Source organism: Lissotriton helveticus, chromosome 3_2 (assembly GCF_964261635.1).
Source record: "Lissotriton helveticus chromosome 3_2, aLisHel1.1, whole genome shotgun sequence".
Taxonomy (NCBI): Eukaryota; Metazoa; Chordata; class Amphibia; order Caudata; family Salamandridae; genus Lissotriton; species Lissotriton helveticus.
Window position 1 is genome coordinate 154,580,096 of NC_136062.1, and position 20,956 is coordinate 154,601,051.

General features: G+C 44.5%; 1 protein-coding gene across 1 annotated transcript in view; it reads left to right on the forward strand.

Moving 5' to 3' along the window:
• LOC144826522 (uncharacterized) overlaps window positions 1-7,533 on the forward strand; it is a 592,534-nt gene extending 585,001 nt beyond the window's left edge. The window contains exons 12-13 of the mRNA XM_078684945.1: window positions 1,838-1,950; window positions 2,607-7,533. Coding sequence (XP_078541071.1) covers window positions 1,838-1,950; window positions 2,607-2,679 — 186 coding nt within the window. The 3' untranslated portion in view covers window positions 2,680-7,533. The remainder of the gene's footprint in view (window positions 1-1,837; window positions 1,951-2,606) is intronic.
• Window positions 7,534-20,956: the final 13,423 nt, after the last annotated feature.

Consider the following 20,956-nt stretch of genomic DNA (forward strand, 5'->3'; position numbering starts at 1 on the left):
GTTGCCAGGCCGAGGCACCTGGCCTATTCACTGTGCAGGGCAGAGTCCTCAGCCGCCCAGCAGGAGTGGAGCCAGCATTGTCACTGGCAGGGGCAGGGCCATCAGTCGCCCGGTAGGAGGTGGGGCCAGGATCTTCCCTGGCAGGCACAGAGCCATCAGTCGCCTGGCAGGAGGTGGAACCAGCATTGTGTCAGGCAGGGCAGGCTATCAGGAGCTACTCTTCCCCTACTCTCAATGCAAATGCCCCACTCACCCCACACTGACTCATTCAGACCTCTGGAGCCACCCAGCTCCTGTCACACGCACACCAAACCAGCAGAGACCAGTAGACAGTCAGACAAGAAAATAGCCACTTTCTAAAAGTTCTATTTTCAAACACAGAGTCTAAAAACCATCCACCCAAACGGATGCGTTAATAAACCCTGAGTTCAGGGATACCAAACTCGACATTGCACCATGCTCCCCGAGCCCGCTAGGATTATAGCATTAATAATCCTGGCAGCCCATTCTAACTTATGGAGAGCAGGTTACCTTACAATAGTGAAAAACGAATATGGCTGTAATTCACTATTAGGACATGCCAACCTTGTCAGGCTTGTCCTACCTTATGCTTACAATGCACCCTGCCCTTGGGCCTACCATAGGGGTGACTAACATGAAGTTAAGGGAAAGTTTAGGGACTGGCAAGTAGGTGTACTTGCACAGCCCGTGTGGCAGTACCAGACTGCACGTAGGTCTAGCAATGGCAGACCTTCAGACATACTTTTACTAGGCCGCTCTTGTGGGTGGCACAACACGTGCTGCAAGTCCACGAGCAGCATTTGTATTTACAAGCCCTGGCACTCCTGGTGCACTCTACTAGGGGCTGACAGTAAACCAAATAAGCCAAACATGGAATTCAATTAATACAGCAATTTCACATAGGGAGCACTTGCACTGTGGCACTGATCAGCAGTGGCACAGTGCCCAAAGCAATATACCAGCAAAAACATCGTAAACAGAGGAGGCAAACAGAACAAAATGGAGGAGAGACTCATGCCAATGATGCCAGGTCTAACACTCATTCTCAAATGTGACGGATATCCTGTCCACCTTATTACAAGTGCATTAGGATATAATGCATTTGTAATAAGGCAGACGGGATATCCGTCATGTTTGTGGTGGAGTACTCAACCACTAAACTCTAAACCAGGCCCTCAAGTGCATCATGGGGATGATCAGGTCCAATAAATTCTCCTTTAAGTTTTATATAAATTCATAATGTTCATACAGGTGCCATAGTTTGAGAAACAGTGTTCCACTTCCAGAAAGATAGAGCTTTCAATATGCTTGGAGCTAAGCTGAAGGAAATGAATGATAGAGTGACAAAGCTTGAGACGCTGGATTGGGAGTGAAAAATAAAAGGTAATTCAACCATACCTGAACAGATGCATGAATAGGACATGTTGAAATAAGCTCGAAGAGTTCAAACACAAAAATAGGAAAACACTTTAGGTTTCTTAGGTCTGCCAAAGAAAATGTAGATTTTCCAGGTCTCAGTACAGCAGTTGACAAAGGTCACAAGGCTTTCTTCCAGATAAGCTGATCCCACAACTGCTTCCTAGACATGCTTTTAGGGGTTGTAATATGGAATGGATGGACCACTAGAGCACATTGTCACTTTTATTAAATGGATGAAAATATTCTATCAATTCTGAAAAAGTATCAGGGTATGTGTTTTTTGTTTGAAAAAGAGCGTGGAATTTTGGGAAATATGCCTCTTGTGCCTCTTTGGCCTATAGATGCCTATATGTTCCACCCTTAGGATTAATCAGCCCATTGTCGCTCTTTTCTCTAGCCATACAGCAATGGGAAGCCGTGCATTTCTTGTGCGAGTATGATGACCAGAGGAAGCCAAGCGCGTCACTGGGAAGGAGGGCAAGGATGTCGAAACAAGATCAAAATGTCCAGGTCTGTTCCAATAAAAAAAATGCACCTTTTTATTTTAGCTACAGGTCTGCAAGTTTTTGTTTTGCCTGCTGTCTAAATCCTTTACTGTTATGTCTTCACTTCCCTTGGATTGGCTTCCCATGACTGTCTGTCCCTATGCAGTCTATTCCCTCAAGCCTTTCGTGGGTTGTAACGAGTCCTTCGTTAGATGTATCAATTCTCCAATTATGATCAACTCTGCAACACACAGTGCTGACTTCAGGAAATTGCAGAATATGCTACCAATGATGGCTGTGGTGACGCAACCCTCACAAGCGAAGGTGCAACTTCTACACCGCCCTGCTGCTAAAGTGGCTGCATTGAAGCAAGTGGGATTCGTCGCCCTGGTAAACAAGCAGAGACCAAAGCTTTTCTGTGTTGCCAAATGTGTAGTCCGTTGTAGCGGGGCACATAAAAGATACGTTGTGACTGCCCTCTCACCCCTGGAAGCAGTTTTACTAAAACTGGGTTCATAGGTTTGCGGGTAAAAAATAATTGTACATTTGGTTTAAAAGCTCAGTGCAGATCCTAATCTGTCCTTCATATCCGACTTTCCAGAAACTGTAGCCGCCCTTGGAAGTGAGAAGTAGATTATACTACAGTTAAATTACATTTTATTTTGTTTTTGTCATTCGCAGGAAGGACAAACAGAAATACGCAAATACTTCCAAGACAATATCCCGCAGAACTGTCAACCTACAGAAGAAATGATGAATTCAACCACAAAATGTATTTTAAGAAAAAGAAAAAAAAAGAGCTGCCCTGGTGAACCGTCCCTAAATGGCAGTAATTGCCTGCCTTTAGTAGTTTAAAGCACAAGTATAATATGAGGGTTTTAATCTAGCAAGGGTTGATTAATAGAGATGCCAATAAGCGTATAATAAGGGTCCCTAAATACTGATGGACTATCTCCATTCTGGCAATGTGTTTGTTAAAAAGTGGTGCTAATAATAATTTGCTACAGGTTGGAGAGGCTGTTAGTCATACTAGCGTTTCCTCTCCCATGCAGGGGTCTCATTTTTTAAGATGACGCTTTCTCATCCTCCTTACACATCACAGAGCAGCGAAGCCGAATCGATGCAATCAGAGCGAATTGAAGCAGCATTGACTCTTTAACTGAGTCTTGAAGGTACTAATAAGGAATTGACAACATACCCCAGCAGTATTCCCTGCGGTGCTTAAAGACTATTTTAGTCTTCACATTTTATCATATTCAATGGCAGTGTATGGTTTGATGAATCCAGTCCATGCAGTCTGTCTGGCATATAGGATCCAGAATATCAACGGTGCACTTTGTTTCTATTGGCACATTTACAAACCACTCCACAGGGTCCTACACTCTGCGATGGTGATGAGTGAAAAACTGACAACTCAACGATCGAGGTTGTTGATCCTTCTCGTTATGTGCAGTGACAGCCACCCTCATATTTGATGTACATAGAACACACGTGTACATAGAATTCACTGACTGTACAGGTGGAGGCTGTGGTCACCTGAATACAGTGACCAGGTTAGCTAAACATTTGTGAAAGAGAGCTGGACACATAAGATCACCTCGGGGGCTTCAAACATTTCCATATGCACATCTGTTTGTTCATGCTTGCCTTTGGCTCCCCTGCTCCGAAAAGCCATTTCAGTAAGCGACTAAAGGTGCACCCACCATTCGTTGAGTGTGACTCTTGAGTGTTCGTTACATAGAAGTTCCCGATACAGAATGGGCTATTGCCATCCAAATACCTCGGAATGGTGAATAAATTGCTCATTCAACCGAGCGATATCACCTTAATTTCAGTGCTCAAGTGTCACCATAGTGACCACTTATCTCTCCAAAGACAGATTCACAATTGAGATTTACACTAGTTTGCAGGGCATTAACTCTCTTCCTGTGCTTTCCAGAGGGCCCTGGTGAGCACATGAACAAATGAATGGAACGCAATTAGGTCTGGTAGGCCAGTGAGGAGAGTAGACCCCTACACCCCCATGGACTCACCAAGATGCTGCCGCTTTCTCACTCTCAGAGGAGTTATGATATGTTTCACCTCTGCTGTTCTTGATCGCACCCCCTAGACAATGTAGTTGGTGGTGCAACAGTCGTGACCCACCTGCTACCTTTCTAGGAGACTGACAAATCTGAGTTCTGAGAGCCCCGTGCTCTCCTAGTTTTATTTTAGATCTAAAGAGAGCAAGGGGCCAAGAGAGTGCCAGACTCTGCCTGCCAGAGGCTTGACCCATTCTAGATTTACCTATTACAGACCTTCCATCACAGACTGTCCCCTCCTCCTCCCAGAGGAACCATTGCCATACCTCGGCACTCCTGAATTAGTAGCACAACTTTCTGTTGGCTTCATCTTTTCCTTGGGAGGGCACAGTTATGTTCCACACCAAATATATTTTGAATGAACTGCCCATAAATAAGCTCACATCAAGCACAGAGCCTACCCCCTGCTAAGGCACTACCAGTGTGGTGCCCCAACCATTGCCCATCTGAATATTCCCATCATCACCGCTTCACCCCACCCCCTATTCGCTTGTAGGCGCACCATACTCCGCAAACTGACATGTATTCATCGGAAAGGAAAACATCCTCTAACCTGAGCGATTTCATAGCTTTCCAGGCTGAACAAACTTTGCAGTATGTGCCACGCATGAAGCACTCTTAACATACTAGTGACGATTACATTGTTTCAGTGTGACTGTACAGGCTCCGATTGCATCAAAACAAAAGCAATAGCACTTTTTATTTCAAACCATGTAGTCCATCTGTCCATAAAATGGGAGTACGACGTAATATAATCAATAATATGTATTGCTTTGCAAAATCAAATGTATTTAATATGTAACATAAAACTGGAGAATGATTAACAAGGCCAAGGCAGCAGGGGATGGCATATTTGTGATAAAGTTATATACAAACCGCCAGGATGTAGAAGCATCACTTTCCACACCCAGCACATATACCTCATATATTTTACTTTCAAATATTTTCCATGTGTTGTGTTTCATTGTTGGGTTTACAATTGAATGGGGACTATTCTTTCGATAGCATGGAATAAAACAGAGTTCAGTTAGACATTTTATGACATGATACAATTTCCTTAGATCTGTAATGGCTGTGACTCCTCCAAAGGAATACTTTATAAAATATATGCCCAAACTCACACTATTAATTAAAAGTATGACATTGCTACACTGCTATGAATTTTAATTGGCAGCACATTACACTGGACCTTTCTGTGAAACTGATGTTGATTTTCTGTTTTACATACAAGCACGTTACGAAATCCTGGCCATCACAAGCTGTACGTCTTAATGAGCCTTTGTGATACAAGGACTCTTTGCTACATGCTTAGGACACTACAACACTTATATTGTATCTCGTGCACAGTTGGTTGTGTTCAGGCCACTTGCAATGATCTAAGTGCTTTATAGTTAAAGGATGAATAATTTTCGTCTGTCAAGCACATTGTAATGTGATAAAATATTTACTTTGAGGTTTATGGTTTGGAAAAAACTCTTAGTTTTCTTTAATGTCGCTTAGTGGAATATGGGGAACGAAAGGAGGGCCACAAACTACCAGAACGGTTGCGTTAAGATGCATTTACTATCAAGAGTGGTTGTTTAATTGGTTTTCTTCTCAACTAATCACCACCACCAGGAGCTCTATTTTCTTACTGTCTAAAACGTGGATTAAGGGGCATTGCAGCCTTTGCAAAAGGTAATAAACAGTCGCACTTCATTCTCCTACAGCAGGTCTACATATATCAAAATGCAGAATATTGAGGCAATTTCCTTACCTAGGTTAAGCTTCGCTAAGAAGACAAAGAAACATTCTAGTTTTTTCAGTTCTGTTGAATACTGTGCTTCTGTTTATCAATAGGTGATGGTTCATTAAACGACAATGCTCTGATCATCAGGATTGACCTGAAAAGAATTTTCTGGGGTGATTTCATTGATTTGCTTTGATGTCATGGCGGAATTAGTTTTTTCGTAATTTCATGGAAATGTAAGCTTGTGCCTCCTAAAGGCCAGCCTCTGTTCCTTTGAGGAGATGCAATAGAACTTAGATTGACAATTGACCAACCTTCTTGTCCTCTGACACTGTTGGAGCTCCTCTAGAGTTCCATGCTTGGAATGCTTTGCTGAGTGGACATTCTCCCTCAACTGCCGATCTTTCCCAAGCCTATTTAGCAGTCTTAACTTGTTCATATTGCCTGGGCCCTTAGCCTAAGGACTCATTTTAGGTCATATCATCCTTCTGACTTTGAAGTATGTCCCTTCTTTATCTCCTCAAGGACCTTCTTGGATACTTGCCTATATTTAGTGTAATTCTCTAGCAGATCCCCTTCTTCTCCAGCTAAGATCATATGGTGTAGGACATAGTGAGGCCATGCCTCTTCCTGATAATCACATTGGTAGCGTATGTTCCATAAGACAAATTCAAGATGACACCATTGTTGTTAGGCCTTGAGATAAACGTGGGATATATGGTTTCACCTCTGTTCCCTCCCGTAATATGTTTCAGCCACTTGGTGCATCTCCTCCTGATAAGATACGACTGTGTGATGATCCGGGCGTCTTCTTTGGAACAGTTGCTTACATTTTGATGAAGCATTGTTGGAACCGAATCTTGATCTGTGAAGGAGGTTCTTTTTATTAGAACCTACCAGGGCGATTTCTAAAGGAAGTGCAAGACCAAAAGGATGGCTCTGTGATCCCCTCTACTCATCCAGAACGCAAGGACACTGTAGTCATGTTAGAGATTTGTATCTGAGAAGTACAATGAGAATGCACTTTTGTTAAAGGGTATGCTACGTGCTCCTTTCCACCTATAACCTCATTCATATAGCTGCCTTCTCACTGAGTTATTGTTTTGGGTTGTGAGCTAAAGGAATAAAGTCAGGAGCATGATTAACTCATTTCGTAGTGCACAGCCAGACTTTAGTAAAAGACTATAGAAACAACTGTCCATTAAGTTCCATTGCGGCTCAACACAAAGACCGAAATAGCAGAAGAAAAAAGTAGATCTCCCAAAGAAAGACATCCAAAAGCCCTGCTGTCGTGCACCTCTGGGAGTCAGCACACCCAGGGTCAGTAGCAATGGGGAATAGGCAGCATGAATATTTAAGGTGCATCCTTCGTCTATACAGTCATGAAAAAGAGCATTAATGTAGCACCAAAATGTTACCTTGTGTCTCAGGCTGTCTTGCCCTTTCTGTCTTTACTGTTGTATCCCTGTGAGGAAAATGGCCTGGGAAGTTTTAGAATGGTTATAATGATAAAGATGCATCTAGGGTGTCATCTTTAGTATGATCCTCATAGGAATCAATATTCGACATATCAATATCTAATTAATGTGCAGGGTGTGATTGTTTTAAATAAGAGATTAAATGATTTGAGCAAATTAAGGGTATATTCAAATAAATGCTGTTGCTTGTATTAAAAGAAAAGCTTTACGATGATAGCCTTTAGAAACAAAAATAATATGTGATGCAAAATTCTTATAAAGTGCTGAATAAATTCCATTGGTTATAAAGAATTTAATAAATATGAGTTATCGTAATTTGATACCATGGTCTCTGTCTTCTTGAGTGGACGGGTGAGTGATGGAGAGAAAAATAAAGATCACAACTACAAAAAGGCACCACACACACTAAAGAGGAAAAGCCTGGATTTTTTATTTAGTCTGGAATGTGACATGGCATTGTCTGTGTATATGCTGAGAGGGTCACATTGATATTAAGTGCATCCAGGTGCAGATAGCTATTAAAGTGGATAGCAGGAAGAAGGAAGAGGGGCCAGCTAATGTACAGCTTTGGGAAAGGTTTGCACCAGCGAAATCACATATCGGCTAAGAAAATAATGTGCTTAATAAATTAAATAAAATTAGGATATACTTTACAAAGTTGTAACAGTGTCTCTCCATTGGTTTATTTGACAGCTTTCTGTAATAAATTGGATTATTTGGTGTAGGTGAATATCCACCTCAAGGAATGATCACAACTCTTATCAGGGTGAACCCTCAAAGTCATTAAATTAACTGAGTTCATCCACCTGGTAGCTGTGACAGAGAGCAGATATTCTTAACTCAGGGCAATATATAAATTATTCAGTACCAAAACCATGATAAAGTCAAAATACTAAACAGTAACAACCCATACCGATTTTAAAAAATAGAGTACAACTTAAATAAAATGATATCAACACCCAAGATATGAATTTTTTAAAGTTTTAATTAGAAATAGCGCCAAAAAGCACAAAGCGCCTGTAGTAGTCAATGGTTGCATTAGATCTGGACCTAGGCACAATTTGAGGCTGACTGCGATGGAGAGCTGGTCGGATACACAAACCAGCTTCATCCTGGTCAAAGATTTTACCTTCTGACTTACTCATTTAAGACCCACTCTACCACGAGTACACTTCTATAGTGCCCCAGGGCTACAAGTGAGGCACAAAAAGGAAGTGTCAGGCAGAAGCCAATATAAGGGTCCAGTCTAGGTCCAGTTGCCACTGGTCCAGTGAGCACTTTCCGGAAAAGCCTCCTGTAGCGGGAAACAGCCTTTACCATACAAAGCCTTTCCCATGCAGCTTTTACCATGCAGCCTTTACCTTGTGTGTCTTTACTACCCAAATGACTTTACAATGCATGGTAAGTATTTAAGGTAAGTATATCTAGTAATTTTAGAGTTTAGGAGTGAGTAGTGGCAAAGGGTGGTAAGGGTATGTTTTTTGGGGTGGTAATGGTAATTTTAGGGTTAATTTTAGGAGTTGGTGGAACTCGTGGAGTTTCCCTCTGTGGATCTCCACAGAGTTGCATAAAAACTCTGCGAGACTCCGTTGAGTTCCACAAGCGGGCGGAATCTGCACGTCGTGCTGGTCATACTAATTTTTAGCACCAGGAGTTTGTTACATGCTATAATATCAGCGCAAATTGCACCTTGCAGTGCGCCAGAGGGTGCTGCTTCTTACTGGCACTCAAATCGAATATCTACTAAGGGGCGGCAGCTTTCTCAAGGCGAACTATTGCAGCCAGCCGTGACCTTCCCACGTTGGGAAATCTCGCCAGAAGACATTCTAGGGCCCTAAAATAGTTTTAGAGGACATTCTCGCTGGTGTTCGCCAACTTAACGTGTGCGAGCTGCACACAAGAAAAAACTCTTCCAAGTGGAGCGCGGAACGGGCAAAACTCCACCGGCAGAGTAGAATTATTTGCCTACTCCTACATTATATATAGGTTTTACTTGCCTTAATTATACTTACCATATGTGGTAAAGGCAGGCGTGTTAAAGACATATGCATGATAAAGACTTATGATGTAAAGTCATACAACCCATGTAGTTTGTTGTATCCATGTAATTTGAACAGGAGGTAGTATTGTACTTCGACTCTACTTCTTTTTCCTGGGTACAAGAGGGAGAAAGCCTAGTCCTTCAGGGGTCCTCTCATGTCACTGACAAATGGTCCTATCCTCTTCTGATCTTCCGAAGGTCCTGAAAGTGTTCTGAAAGGGGTGCCTGGAAGTGCCCCATTTATGGCTGCATTAGTTAGTGGGCGCAATTTGCTCCCGGGCACAAACTAACCAATGGTTTAAAGGTTCATCGGGCTAACCCTACCAACTTTGGGAATTTTCAAGATAGCAAAAGTCCTTGCCCACCCTGAGCCTAGGCCCTAAATGCTGGAGGGTTTGTGTGGGGAGTGGTTCTATAGGAATACTAGTGTTCTCTCACAACTAACACTAGAATCCAGTTTGAGGCAGCCACTTAAACCACAGACAAATGTCTGATAGGACACAAACCGAAACATTCAGCAACCTGACAGTGGATTCGCAAGAATTGTCATGGCATACTGCTCTCTCCTCTTTCAAGTGTTCCCCAAGGGTTATATGTGAGCCCATCAGACCTGTCAATCAGGAATTGACTCTAGTGTCAAAACAATTGCATACATCCCTCCAATCTGCATATTCAGAGGAGTCCTCTCTGCCAATTTCAGTCAACCTATTGTTCACTCCCGGGAGGTATTTCACATCTATTTAAGGCTAATTACTGTCGGAGAAAAACTAGATGGCCAATGCAATTTAGCCTCGAGGAACTTCAGGCAGGGAAAATGTAACTTTCTAAAAATTAATTTTCCTTCATATTTATGGAAAAAAAGTTCAGTAATGACACTAAGGTTAAACAACTGCAAGTTTAATAAATTACCAACTATTTACTAAAGTAGATAAGCCTGTTTTGTAACTATAGTTCTGGCTTTCTCTGCATGAAGTGTAGCCATGTTTTCAAACAACCATAACCATCCCCTATCAGAAATAGTTTTCATATTTCTATGTGTAACCTCAAACATATGATTGCCACCACAAGAACAGAGAGACATCCATGTCCATAAATAGCTGCATTTGTTCATCCTTATCTCTATATACTCCATATGCTTCAGCAGACTCCCATATATGTCAAAACACAACCTTGGATGTCTAAACACTGCTCAGATGCATAGACACTTCTTCACATTTCCTGGCACAGCTCTAAATGCCAGAGAACAGGATTAATGACAAATTAAAGCCTCAGAATTCCCAGACAAAGCCCCAAGTACCCAGATGCAGCCCCTACCAATGCCTCGCATTCCCTGGCAACACCTGATGTGCCGAGGTAAGCTCAAATCAAAACCCTGGCTGACACAAAATTAGCTAAAAGCCATATGCCAAAATTATGCAGGCTAAATGCTATCTCTCAAAGATAGGCTGAACAACAACAAATCACAGCTACGTATAACTTTCAGTCAGGAATATCCTTCACTTTGCTGCATATATTCAAAACATATGATTAGACAAAGTACATGATCCAAAATATTATGATCAGCTGTTTCCCAGTAGGAAGGACCCATACAATGCACACTACGACTACTGCATAAATCATTATACTACTCTGGGTCCTAAATTCTTGACTGTGGTGCAGAGAGTGATACATTTTGAGAAAATTTTAAATGACTAAATTTAAAAAAATAAGCCTCTGCCAAAGAAAGAAGCTCATACTCTCCAGTTTCTATATTAAATATGAACACTAAAATGTATATTAACCTGCAGAGAGAAAAATGGCCCTTGTTATTTTGGATAGTCACCCCAGTGGAAACATGATTTTATGCTGGGGAAATACACTAATAAACTTATCAGATATCATCAATTTACCATGAAAATACCTTATAGTGGCACTCAACTCCCCCCTTCTCCCGGACCCCATAGATATGTAAGTTTGTATGCACTGTAGCTAAAAGTGTGAATGGTGCGTGCCTAAATGTAGTAATTTGTCAAGTCCTGATCCTGCTGGACCACACTCCATCCCTGTTTCTTTTCCCCGAGATAGAGTTGCCTGATCTCATCACCAAAAATCAGTAAACCGTCCACTCTTAACCTCCCCCTCACCTCATTAGCTAGCCCTTATTTAGTTCCCTCCATTATCAGCTCCATCACATCCTCTGTCGAGTATATCAGCATTTGACCAGGGGTCTTGGTCCCATTTTGGCGTGGATGGACTTGCCTTAAGCACGCCTGCTGGGTGCGTCTGCTCTAACCTGAGTAAGTAACCACTCCTCCCCAGCCCACCAATCAGCCCTGCTAAGCAGCAACTGACCCCCGAAGAACTGCACCGCTCATCTGCAATCAAAACAACGGCTGTCGGGATCGTAAAGGCGTCCAACGTAAGCCAACAAGGGTGCAAAGGTAGATAAAAACAGCTACGTTTATAACACATTCAAAACATATCTCAAATCAATGCAAAATATGCATCACAAACCCTACGAAGGCTGCACGTCCGCTCAAGCCTGAATAAGTAGCCACTCCACCCTGCTGAACAGCTGCTGACCCCCGAAGAACTGCACCGCTCATCAGCAATGGATTTTTATTAAATTTGATTTAGACCCCGTCTGGGGTCAACAAATACATGATAAATAGGTAGTAAAACAATTATACTATTTGGACGTTAAAACAATTTTAAAAAAACTTCTAGTACACAGGTTATAACAAGCAAATTCATCAAGCAGTGATTTTCAAAACTCAATTAAACTTTTTGCAGTGCAAAGATTATGTCTAAAACATAAAGGCTTTATATGCCGGTTGCAGACCTCTACCGGAGTCAAATTTGGACAAACGAATAACACATGTATGAAATCTTGCCCTCCTTCATTACATAAGACAAAAATTTCTGTGGAACATTCCGATTTATCCCATTTAAAAGTCTGGGTCTTTAAGGGAAGAATTCGCAACCTCATTAAAATTATGGCGCACCAGACCCTATGCTCTAATAAAAAAATGTATGTATTGTTGCAGAGTTTTATTTTGTAGACTCTCTAAGAGGTTTACAAAGTATTTTAGCTGTGAACAATGGTCTAAATCCGACTCATTGCTTATCCTTGGGGGCAGGTTCTTTAAATAAAGCTTCAGTTGTGAGGAAGTAATAGATTTCAAAAATAAGCCAAAAGTGAAACCAGACTGAGTTAGCGAAATACTTAAATTCTTATTAAAGGGGTCGTGGCTTGCAGCGAGCAAGATGGCTGCTGCTTAGGAGAGCTCAGAGGATTCGGTAGACTCCCACATCAATCCCCCACATAATCCGCGCTATGATTGTACCCTAAAGACTGTCGCGGACGCCGGAGTACAGGAGGAACCTGTGGAACCGACTCCGGTTCGAATCCAACGTGAGGAATTGCGGGCGTGAAGCGAAGATTGCGGCGGCCTACGGGCCCTGCGGCAGCCGGGAGGTAAATTTGGAGGTGAGCCCGCCAGCGGCGCTGCAGTGTGCAGCACCATGCAGTGAGGGGCCCGAGAACTGTGCCGACGGTGGGAGCTGGTTCCGGCCTTGACCAGCGGGAGCCCTGGAGTGAGGTTCGCTGCCCCCCTCCCCCCGCCCAAGAACTTGAGCTCAGCGCCCTCCGGAGCAGCGACGCGCCCAGCAGGCTCCGCAGACAACGGGGGCAGAAGTGATCCTGCTCTGCAAACTGATTCGGTGGGTGCGGCCCGCTGAGACGGGCATACACGATCCGGACCCCATCTGGCAATTGGGAGACCCTAAGGAGGGGTGTGCGGCCTACACGCAACGGTGAAACCGGATCCCCAATTACAGTGAGGACCCGGTAACTGGACTGGGAGCAGGGGCGGAAGGCCCCTAATAGCACAGTACCACCTGCCCACTTGCGGGGCACAAGAGGGCAGCTGATCGACCAGAGGGAGGCCTGGTGAGCCCCCGACAAGCCGGCGGCCAGGCACCCTGGGGACGCACAAGAAGACCTGTGAGCCCCAGCAACGATAGGCTCCACATAAAAGCACCGGCGGAGGCGAAGTTTGAAAACCACGCGATAATAGGGAGAGCTGCAGGAGACGACACGCTCAGCAATGAGAAGGTGAATTTATGCGGTGCATGCTACAGGGGTGTTGCATGGAGGTTTCCCCCCTCCCCTTCTTTGGCCCTACACCACCATTCTACTGATATCCAGTGGCACAGTGGGAAAACCGACAGGCCCCGCGGGGCATACGATCTTGCAGCAGGCGGCGGCAAGTACCAGAAAGCGAAAAGTCGTCTGAGAGAAGATGGGGGCAGGGGCCCATGCACGACGACCACCCAGTCCAAACTGGACAAGTTTGTCTACGGCAAAGACTTCCCGCCGCTGCCTGAACGTAAAGGCCCGGCGGACAGGCCCCCTGAGGAGGAAGGTGCGCACAAAGTGACTCTGGAGGACATAATGGCCGCCCTCACCAGTGTACAATCAACAGTTGGAACAATATCAGCAGATGTCTCATTCCTGCGAGCAGACTTTCAAAAAATGATGGCCAGAGTCACGGAAGTCGAGCAAGTAACGAAATCTCTGACGAAAGATACTGCGGCCCTGATAAAAACGGTGCACCGCCTGGAAGCAGAGAACAAACTCTTGCCGGAAAAACTGGACGACCAGGAAGGACGCTCTCGACGCAACAATGTCAGAATTACGGGAATTCCCGAAAGTGAAGGGAGCCCGGCGATGGACTTGTATGTAGAGGACCTCATAAAATCAAGACTCCAGCCCAGGGGACTGTCAACCTTTTTCTCAGTCGAAAGGGCCCACAGGGTGCCGGGGGGTAAGCCCAAACCCGGAACCCCCCCCAGACCTGTGCTGGCTCGCATCTTCAGTTTCAGAGATAGCTATATTTCAAACAGCAAGGGTGGCTCCGCCGCTACGTATCCAGAACTCAATTGTGTCATTCTTTCCGGACTTCACAGCGTCGGTCTCCAAGCGCCGCAGGAGTTTCATGGAGGTCAAAAAAGAACTCAGAGCCAGAGAGCTGCCATACTCTATGCTATTCCCGGCGAGACTGCGTGTGGTAGCGTATGGGAAAACATGGTTTTTCGACACGCCAGAGGAGGCACACGACTGGATCGAGAGATGGCGTCGAGTGGGAGGATCCAAGCGATCGGATAGGAACCAGCGACGTCATGAGAGGACTGAAGACCCCGGGGATCGGGGGCAGCAGCAAGGGGAAGAACAATTGCAACAGAGCAAGGCTGAAGAGTGAGACTGAGAGAGAACATTGGGCACTGAGATTGGGTGAGGTATGGAGGCACACACGCAGATATACCTGCACAAAGATCTGAACCAAACTCTAAGCAACAGCAGTCTTTGGGGTGGGGAAGGACTACGACCGTATTGGACCTCTCACCTCCCACACGCAAGTATTTTTTGGGGGATTGGGACTGAGCACTCTGCTAAATTGGGGAGGCGGGCAGTTCTGAGTCTGTCGGGCTGGGAGGGGTTGGGGGGAAAGGGTCAGATTACATGGTTCGGTGTGTTATAGGTTCTAGTTCCCAGCAGCGATTTCAGGATTATAACATTCCCACACATTGGCCAAAATATACAGTATACACATGAGTCATTATCCGTTCCCCAGTATTTCAACAGGCATGGCATCACAAACCCCAGCTGATCACGACTCAGAGTCGTACCCTAAGAACCAGGTGACCTCTCCGACATTGCACACATGGAATGTGCACGGCCTGGGGGACAAAATGTTTTACAAAATTTAAAGCACTGCACCCCGACGATAGCCCTGCTGCAAGAAACACACCTCACTGGTACCGCATGTAAAGCGATGGATAGGTGGGGATATAAAATGATGGTACAATTTTCTTCTGGCTCCAGAGGAGTTGGAATTCTAGTGAAAAAGCAATCCCCATTTATAATACAAAAAATAAAAACAGATGATCAAGGTCAAATTGCGGCCCTAGTGGGTCAATGGGAGGGACTCTCTGTTAATGTGGTATCCGTATACATACCTCCCGCCCTGCAGGCGATAGCGCTCCCAGCCCTTAGCGAATTTTTACTTAACCTTCCGGAATGGGAACTTCTAATAGGGGGGGACTTCAATGTGACTATAGATGCTGCCTTAGACAGATAACCGGCGAGGGCGCACACGCCTGGTGTGTCTCGCCTGCAGGGTTTTATGGAGGCACTTGGACTTACTGACGTGTGGAGACGGCACCACCCTACAACACAACACTACACCTTCCATTCTGGAGCACATAACAGTCTAAATAGAATAGATTACTTCCTGGCCTCAGCAGATAGTCTTAAGAGCGTAGACGGTATAGAAATAAGACTTAGAGGCATTTCGGACCACTCCCCGGTACTACTGACTTTCTCATATCACTACAAAACTCGGAAGCGCTTCTACCCCATCTACCCCGGCTATTTACACGTCCCAAAGATTAAAAAAGCAGTTACTAAGGCAACGAAACACTACTTCAAAGAAAATGTTATGTCAGTTAACTCACTGACTATCTTGTGGGAGGCCTACATAGCCGTCATTAGAGGGCAAGCCATAGTTTATATTGCAGGGCACAAGCGGGAGAAACAGCAAGAACTGCATGACATTGAACTAGAGTTGCATGAGGCTGAGACACACCACTCTATGAACCCCACACTAGCTACATCCCAGACGCTGAACATCAGACAGCAACAGTATAGAGAATACCTTAAAGAGGAGACCAGATCGAGGCTCACGGCCACTAAACATAAAATCAATGAAATAGACTAGTCAATTTGTTACGGAACCTAGAAGTAATTGCAATACAATTTGCGACTTGTAGTTCTTCCACCGTGAGGTCCGCCTCCAACTCGAGGGCCGCCTCCGGGGTGAGCCTAGGTATTGCTATGTCTTTAATATAGGTCAATGCTTCCCCCATTGTCATTGTGGACGATGAGGTGTACACTTTCTGGAAGTGTTATGCTAGTGTGCGGACTATCACTCGCGGGTCCGTCATCATCTGCCCTCCCTCCGTCTGAATCTTTGCTATCCCTGTGTTACCCCGCTCCCTTTTATCGAGCCATGCCAGAAGCTTTCCGGTTTTAGTCTAGTCAAATTAGTTCAAAAAATGGGCTAACCTAGAACTAATTGCAATACAATTTCTGTCAGTTGATTCTTAATGAAAATTTTCCATAGAAAACGATGGTGAAAAGTCTACCACTCTATCATGACGCGTTAATCCAATATGGCGGATTTTTCAAAATGGCTGCCAATTATTTGAGTTATAGGGTATAACTGTTTATATGCCCATGTGCGGTATCATTTTTTATGTTTTTAGGGATGGGAAAGTCAAAAATAACATAAAAAATTGTTTCTAATGACCATAATATCAAATAATCGCGGAATATGTCGGATAGACAAAGTTTGTAAAAAAAAATTGTTGACTTATATGACAAAGTGTGAAGGAATGTAAATATTACAATTAACTTTTGAAATAAAAAGTTTGCTATTGTTTGTGTTTTGTTTTGTAACTTTGTTGTTATTGGTTTTTTTTTGTTAATCAAAAATGTTTCATTTATGAGTTATAGGTTCTTGCGAGTTGCTGTGAGATACAGTGAAAATGGACGTAGAAAAGTGTTTCATTTGTGATGTGGTGTTTCAAGAAGATGACGATATATCTGTACTCACTGAAAGAGGAGTTACTGGAATTAAAAAAACATGCAAGGAGAGAAAAATATCTAAGTTTCACGTTTGTGTTGGGCAGAAAGTTCACAAGAAATGTAGAGCGTGTTTTGTTAACTTGAAAACTCTGTTCCAGGAGAAAGAATCCGATCCCTCAACTTCTTGTGTTCTATGGTCGTGTGAAACCCCGTTTGATTTTAGGAAAAAAAAGAATTCTGTGGTACTGAGTTAAGTTTATACTTCAGGGAGAGGGAAAAAATGCGTGGTTTAATGCATGAACAGTTGAATTCAAATCATCAGTTTTACAAAAATGCAACGCACGCAATGATGAGTGGGCAGGCAAAGTTAAGAGACATATCCAAAATGTGTCTGATTTACATGCTGTAGATGCATGCTACCACAAACAGTGTTCTGTCAATTTTTATACTGGAAAAGTAATTCCCGGGCAGTTCACTGATAACCCTCCAATATCTTCAGGTCGACCAGAGGACTCAGTTCGCCAGGAAATATTTCTTCAAGTAGTTAAAAACATGGAGGAAAATGATGAAGAACAAACTACTGTTAAAGAACTTGTTAATTGAATGCGAGAATTACTGCCAGAAGATAGCGAACCATACAGTTCGTAATATATAAAACAAAAACTCAAAGAGCATTTTAAAGATGAAATCTTCATAGGAACAGTTTCAGGGACTGCTGATGTTTTTACTTTTAAAAGTACAGCTGCTCATGTATTGCAAGAGTACCACAGTCATAGTGATGAAAATTAAGCATGGGCGCAAAATCCGTTCCGCTCGCAGATTTTTTGGATTTTCGGTAAATCCGCAATCCGCGAACTCTCGCGGATGTGGCGAAAATACGCAAATCCGCGCGCGGCGGATTTTTTGCTTGTGTTCGCACTGCTCGCGGGCAGCAACAATCTCGCACTCGCGAAATTACAAAAATTACAATTGGGGAGGGGTGAAGGAAGTGACCCAGTCTCCAACTTCCTCTTCCTGTCCAGCAAGCTCCTCCCATTGCTTAGTCCATTTCCTGGCCACTTTGAATTCGATCTTGACTGGGAAGGATTACTTTTTGTGGATGCTGCTGGAGATTTGGCTTTGAGGCCTTTTGGATTACTTTTTGATTAGAAATTTGATTTACAAGTAAGTTGATAAGTTGATGTTGTTTGTTTGTGGTGATTTTTGTGTGTGTTTTTCGACTTTTTGGGGTGGGTTTGGGGGCTGGCTATGTGTGGGAGGCCATTTTGAGGCATGGTCCTGCAGGTCCTGGCCATGTGGATGGGGTCAAGCGGCCATTTTGAAGTCAGGCAGTGTGCTTTGTGCCCTATGCCCACCCAGTCTGCTCTGATTGCTTTCATTATGCCCAGGGGGCCTCGAACTCCCGCGGATTACCCGAAAATTGGATTTTATAAAAAAAAATGTGCCTGTGTTCGCACTGCTCGCGTCCCGCGCAGCAACAATCTCGCACTCGCGAAATTGTAAAAAAATTACAATTCTGCACATGAATTGAAAACTACCAGGCTTAGTTATGGGTGCATGCATGATGCACAAAGCACACAAAGTTTGTGTGCTTTGTGCCATAGGCCTGCACCCAGTGTGCTGTGATTTTATCATGCCCAGGGGGCCCAGGCCAGAATACGTCTGTTCGCGGATTTTGCTGGTTTTTCGCCACGTTCGCGTCGTGAAGCAACAATCTCGCACTTGCGAAATTGCAAACATTGCAATTCTGCACCAGAAAACCACCAGCAGGCAGCCTAAACCTTCTGAAACTTGATGGATGGCATAGGATTGTGGTGATTTGATTGGTGTTGTGTTTTTTGACTTTTAGGAGTAGGGGTTGGGGGCTGGCTATGTTGGTGGGGGCCATTTTGAGGCATGGTCCTGGCCATGTGGATGGGGGTCAAGTGGCCATTTTGAAGGCAGTCAGTGAGCTTTGTGCCATAGGCCTGCACCCATTTTGCCTTGCTTTCACCCATTTAGCCCAGGGGGAGTCAGTGGTACATGAAACTATAACCCTCTCTGTGTGTGCTCTCTTGGATCAATGTTAAATTCCTGTTTCCCAAAAATTTAGCAAATCCTAATTTTTAAATTTCCATATTGTGTGGTGTGCATGTGTGTATTCATAAATGCCTACTTGCAAACTATTTATTGAAGCGCTACATATGCAACATATATTTACTGATGTTCCTCTGTCTTCGTTTACTTTTAGGTGCACAAAGTCAATAACTCCGCATCATCGTTGAGCATCAGTGCCAGGAAGAAGTCCTGCTGCGGCCTGTTGTTCCGACATCTGAAGAAGATGGCTCCAAAAAGAGGTGCCCGTAGCTCCTCTTGCAAGAAAAATGTCTCTACTAAGGAGAAGAAGAAGCAAGTGGCACCACTTACCAAGGAGACTGGTGGCTCGACCACTACATTTTTGTGGAACAAACAAAGGCCCACCATGAGTGCTGCACAGGTAGCCTGTTTAGTGGTTCAATCACCAACGACCAGTGATGTTGGCTCATCGCAAGAAAGTAGCAGCACACCATCAACACAGGTTGTAACTCATCTCACAAGTACTATTCAACAACCAAAGCCGCAACAACAACTGCATGGGCTACTAGTACAAGCACAAGTACATGCGCAAGGAGCTGTCCGAGAAGGAGCTGTCCGAGAAGGAGCTGTCCGAGAAGGAGCTGTCCGAGAAGGAGCTGGCCGAGAAGGAGAAGGCCGAGAAGGAGAAGGCCGAGAAGGAGAAGGCCGAGAAGGAGAGGTCCATGGAGAGTTGCAAGTAGAGGTCAGTGAAGAGGCCCATGTAGCGGCGCATGGAGCGGTGCAAGTGCCCACAATGGTTGTTCTTCCAGAAGTAGGGGCACAGGAGGAAATTGACTTTGGAGCCGGGGTATCATGTCAGGAAGACGAAGGCATTCCTCCTGATGATTCATTTTCTCCCAGCTCCCCACCAAGGAAAAGATCAAGGAGTGTGTGTAGAAGTTCCTCTTCAAGCCCCGCTCCATCAGATGATGATCTGGATCTAGATTGGCAACCATCTCCGACGTCTGAGAGGGAGGCACACCATGAGCTGCGAAAGGTATCAAATGTTAAAAGGAAGGGCCCCGGAAAGCTCATACTTATGGATCCGAACGTCGGACTTGATGAAGTGGTGCATTCTGATGTTGTTGAACAGGATGACAGCAATGACCTAGTCATCACACACGTCATTCCAGCCACACCGGCCATGCAGCAGACAGACATTTATACCCTATCCCGACGTCATGCTGAGCGTGACCCTGGCGACGTGGCACTGGTAGCACCACCAACGCAGTCAAGTAGTACAACAAGTTCAACAAAACCTACAGCTCCCATATTTTCTCCCCAGAGGGGGACTCCATCCAGCTCGACTCCCTCAAGTAGGGTTGCTGCAATAATTGCACAACCCAGTAGATGTCTGCAAGGCTCATCCACCACTGCTTCATCTGGCATTGGCAGTATCATCTCGTGCGGCAAAACCAGAAGTTTCCAGTCCCCAGTTTGGAACTTTTTTAGTGTCCATGCAAAGTATGATAACATAGCCGTTTGTTGCATTTGTAAGGCTAGAGTTAGCCGTGGTAAGACTGGTACCAACTATGGAACCGGAGGCCAGATAGGTCATCTTCAAAGAAGGCACGCTATCGAATGGTTTGCGCACCTAGCAAACATCAAGGGAAAGCAATCCCAAAGGGCAAGTGGCCAAAATATACCCATACTAGGTGTTTCATCTGAAGATGACGGGGAGGTAGAAGAAGCGTCAGACATTTGTCCGGTTGCACCCAGTACCCCTGGCAGCACCACACCCTCCGGAACACATAGGAGGCACACTGAGAGTCTGGGAGACACACTAATGCGGAAAATGTCAACACTGAGCAGAAGTGGGTCGAAGAAGGCATCAGCATCATCCAGTAAATTTGTCCAGCGCACCATTTCAGCCATGTTCTCCTCAGATGCGCAATTTCAACGCAACCACCCAACTGTACGCCTGTATAACACTAAGCTGGCTAAAATGCTAGCGGTGGACCTTCTCCCTTTTTCGTTT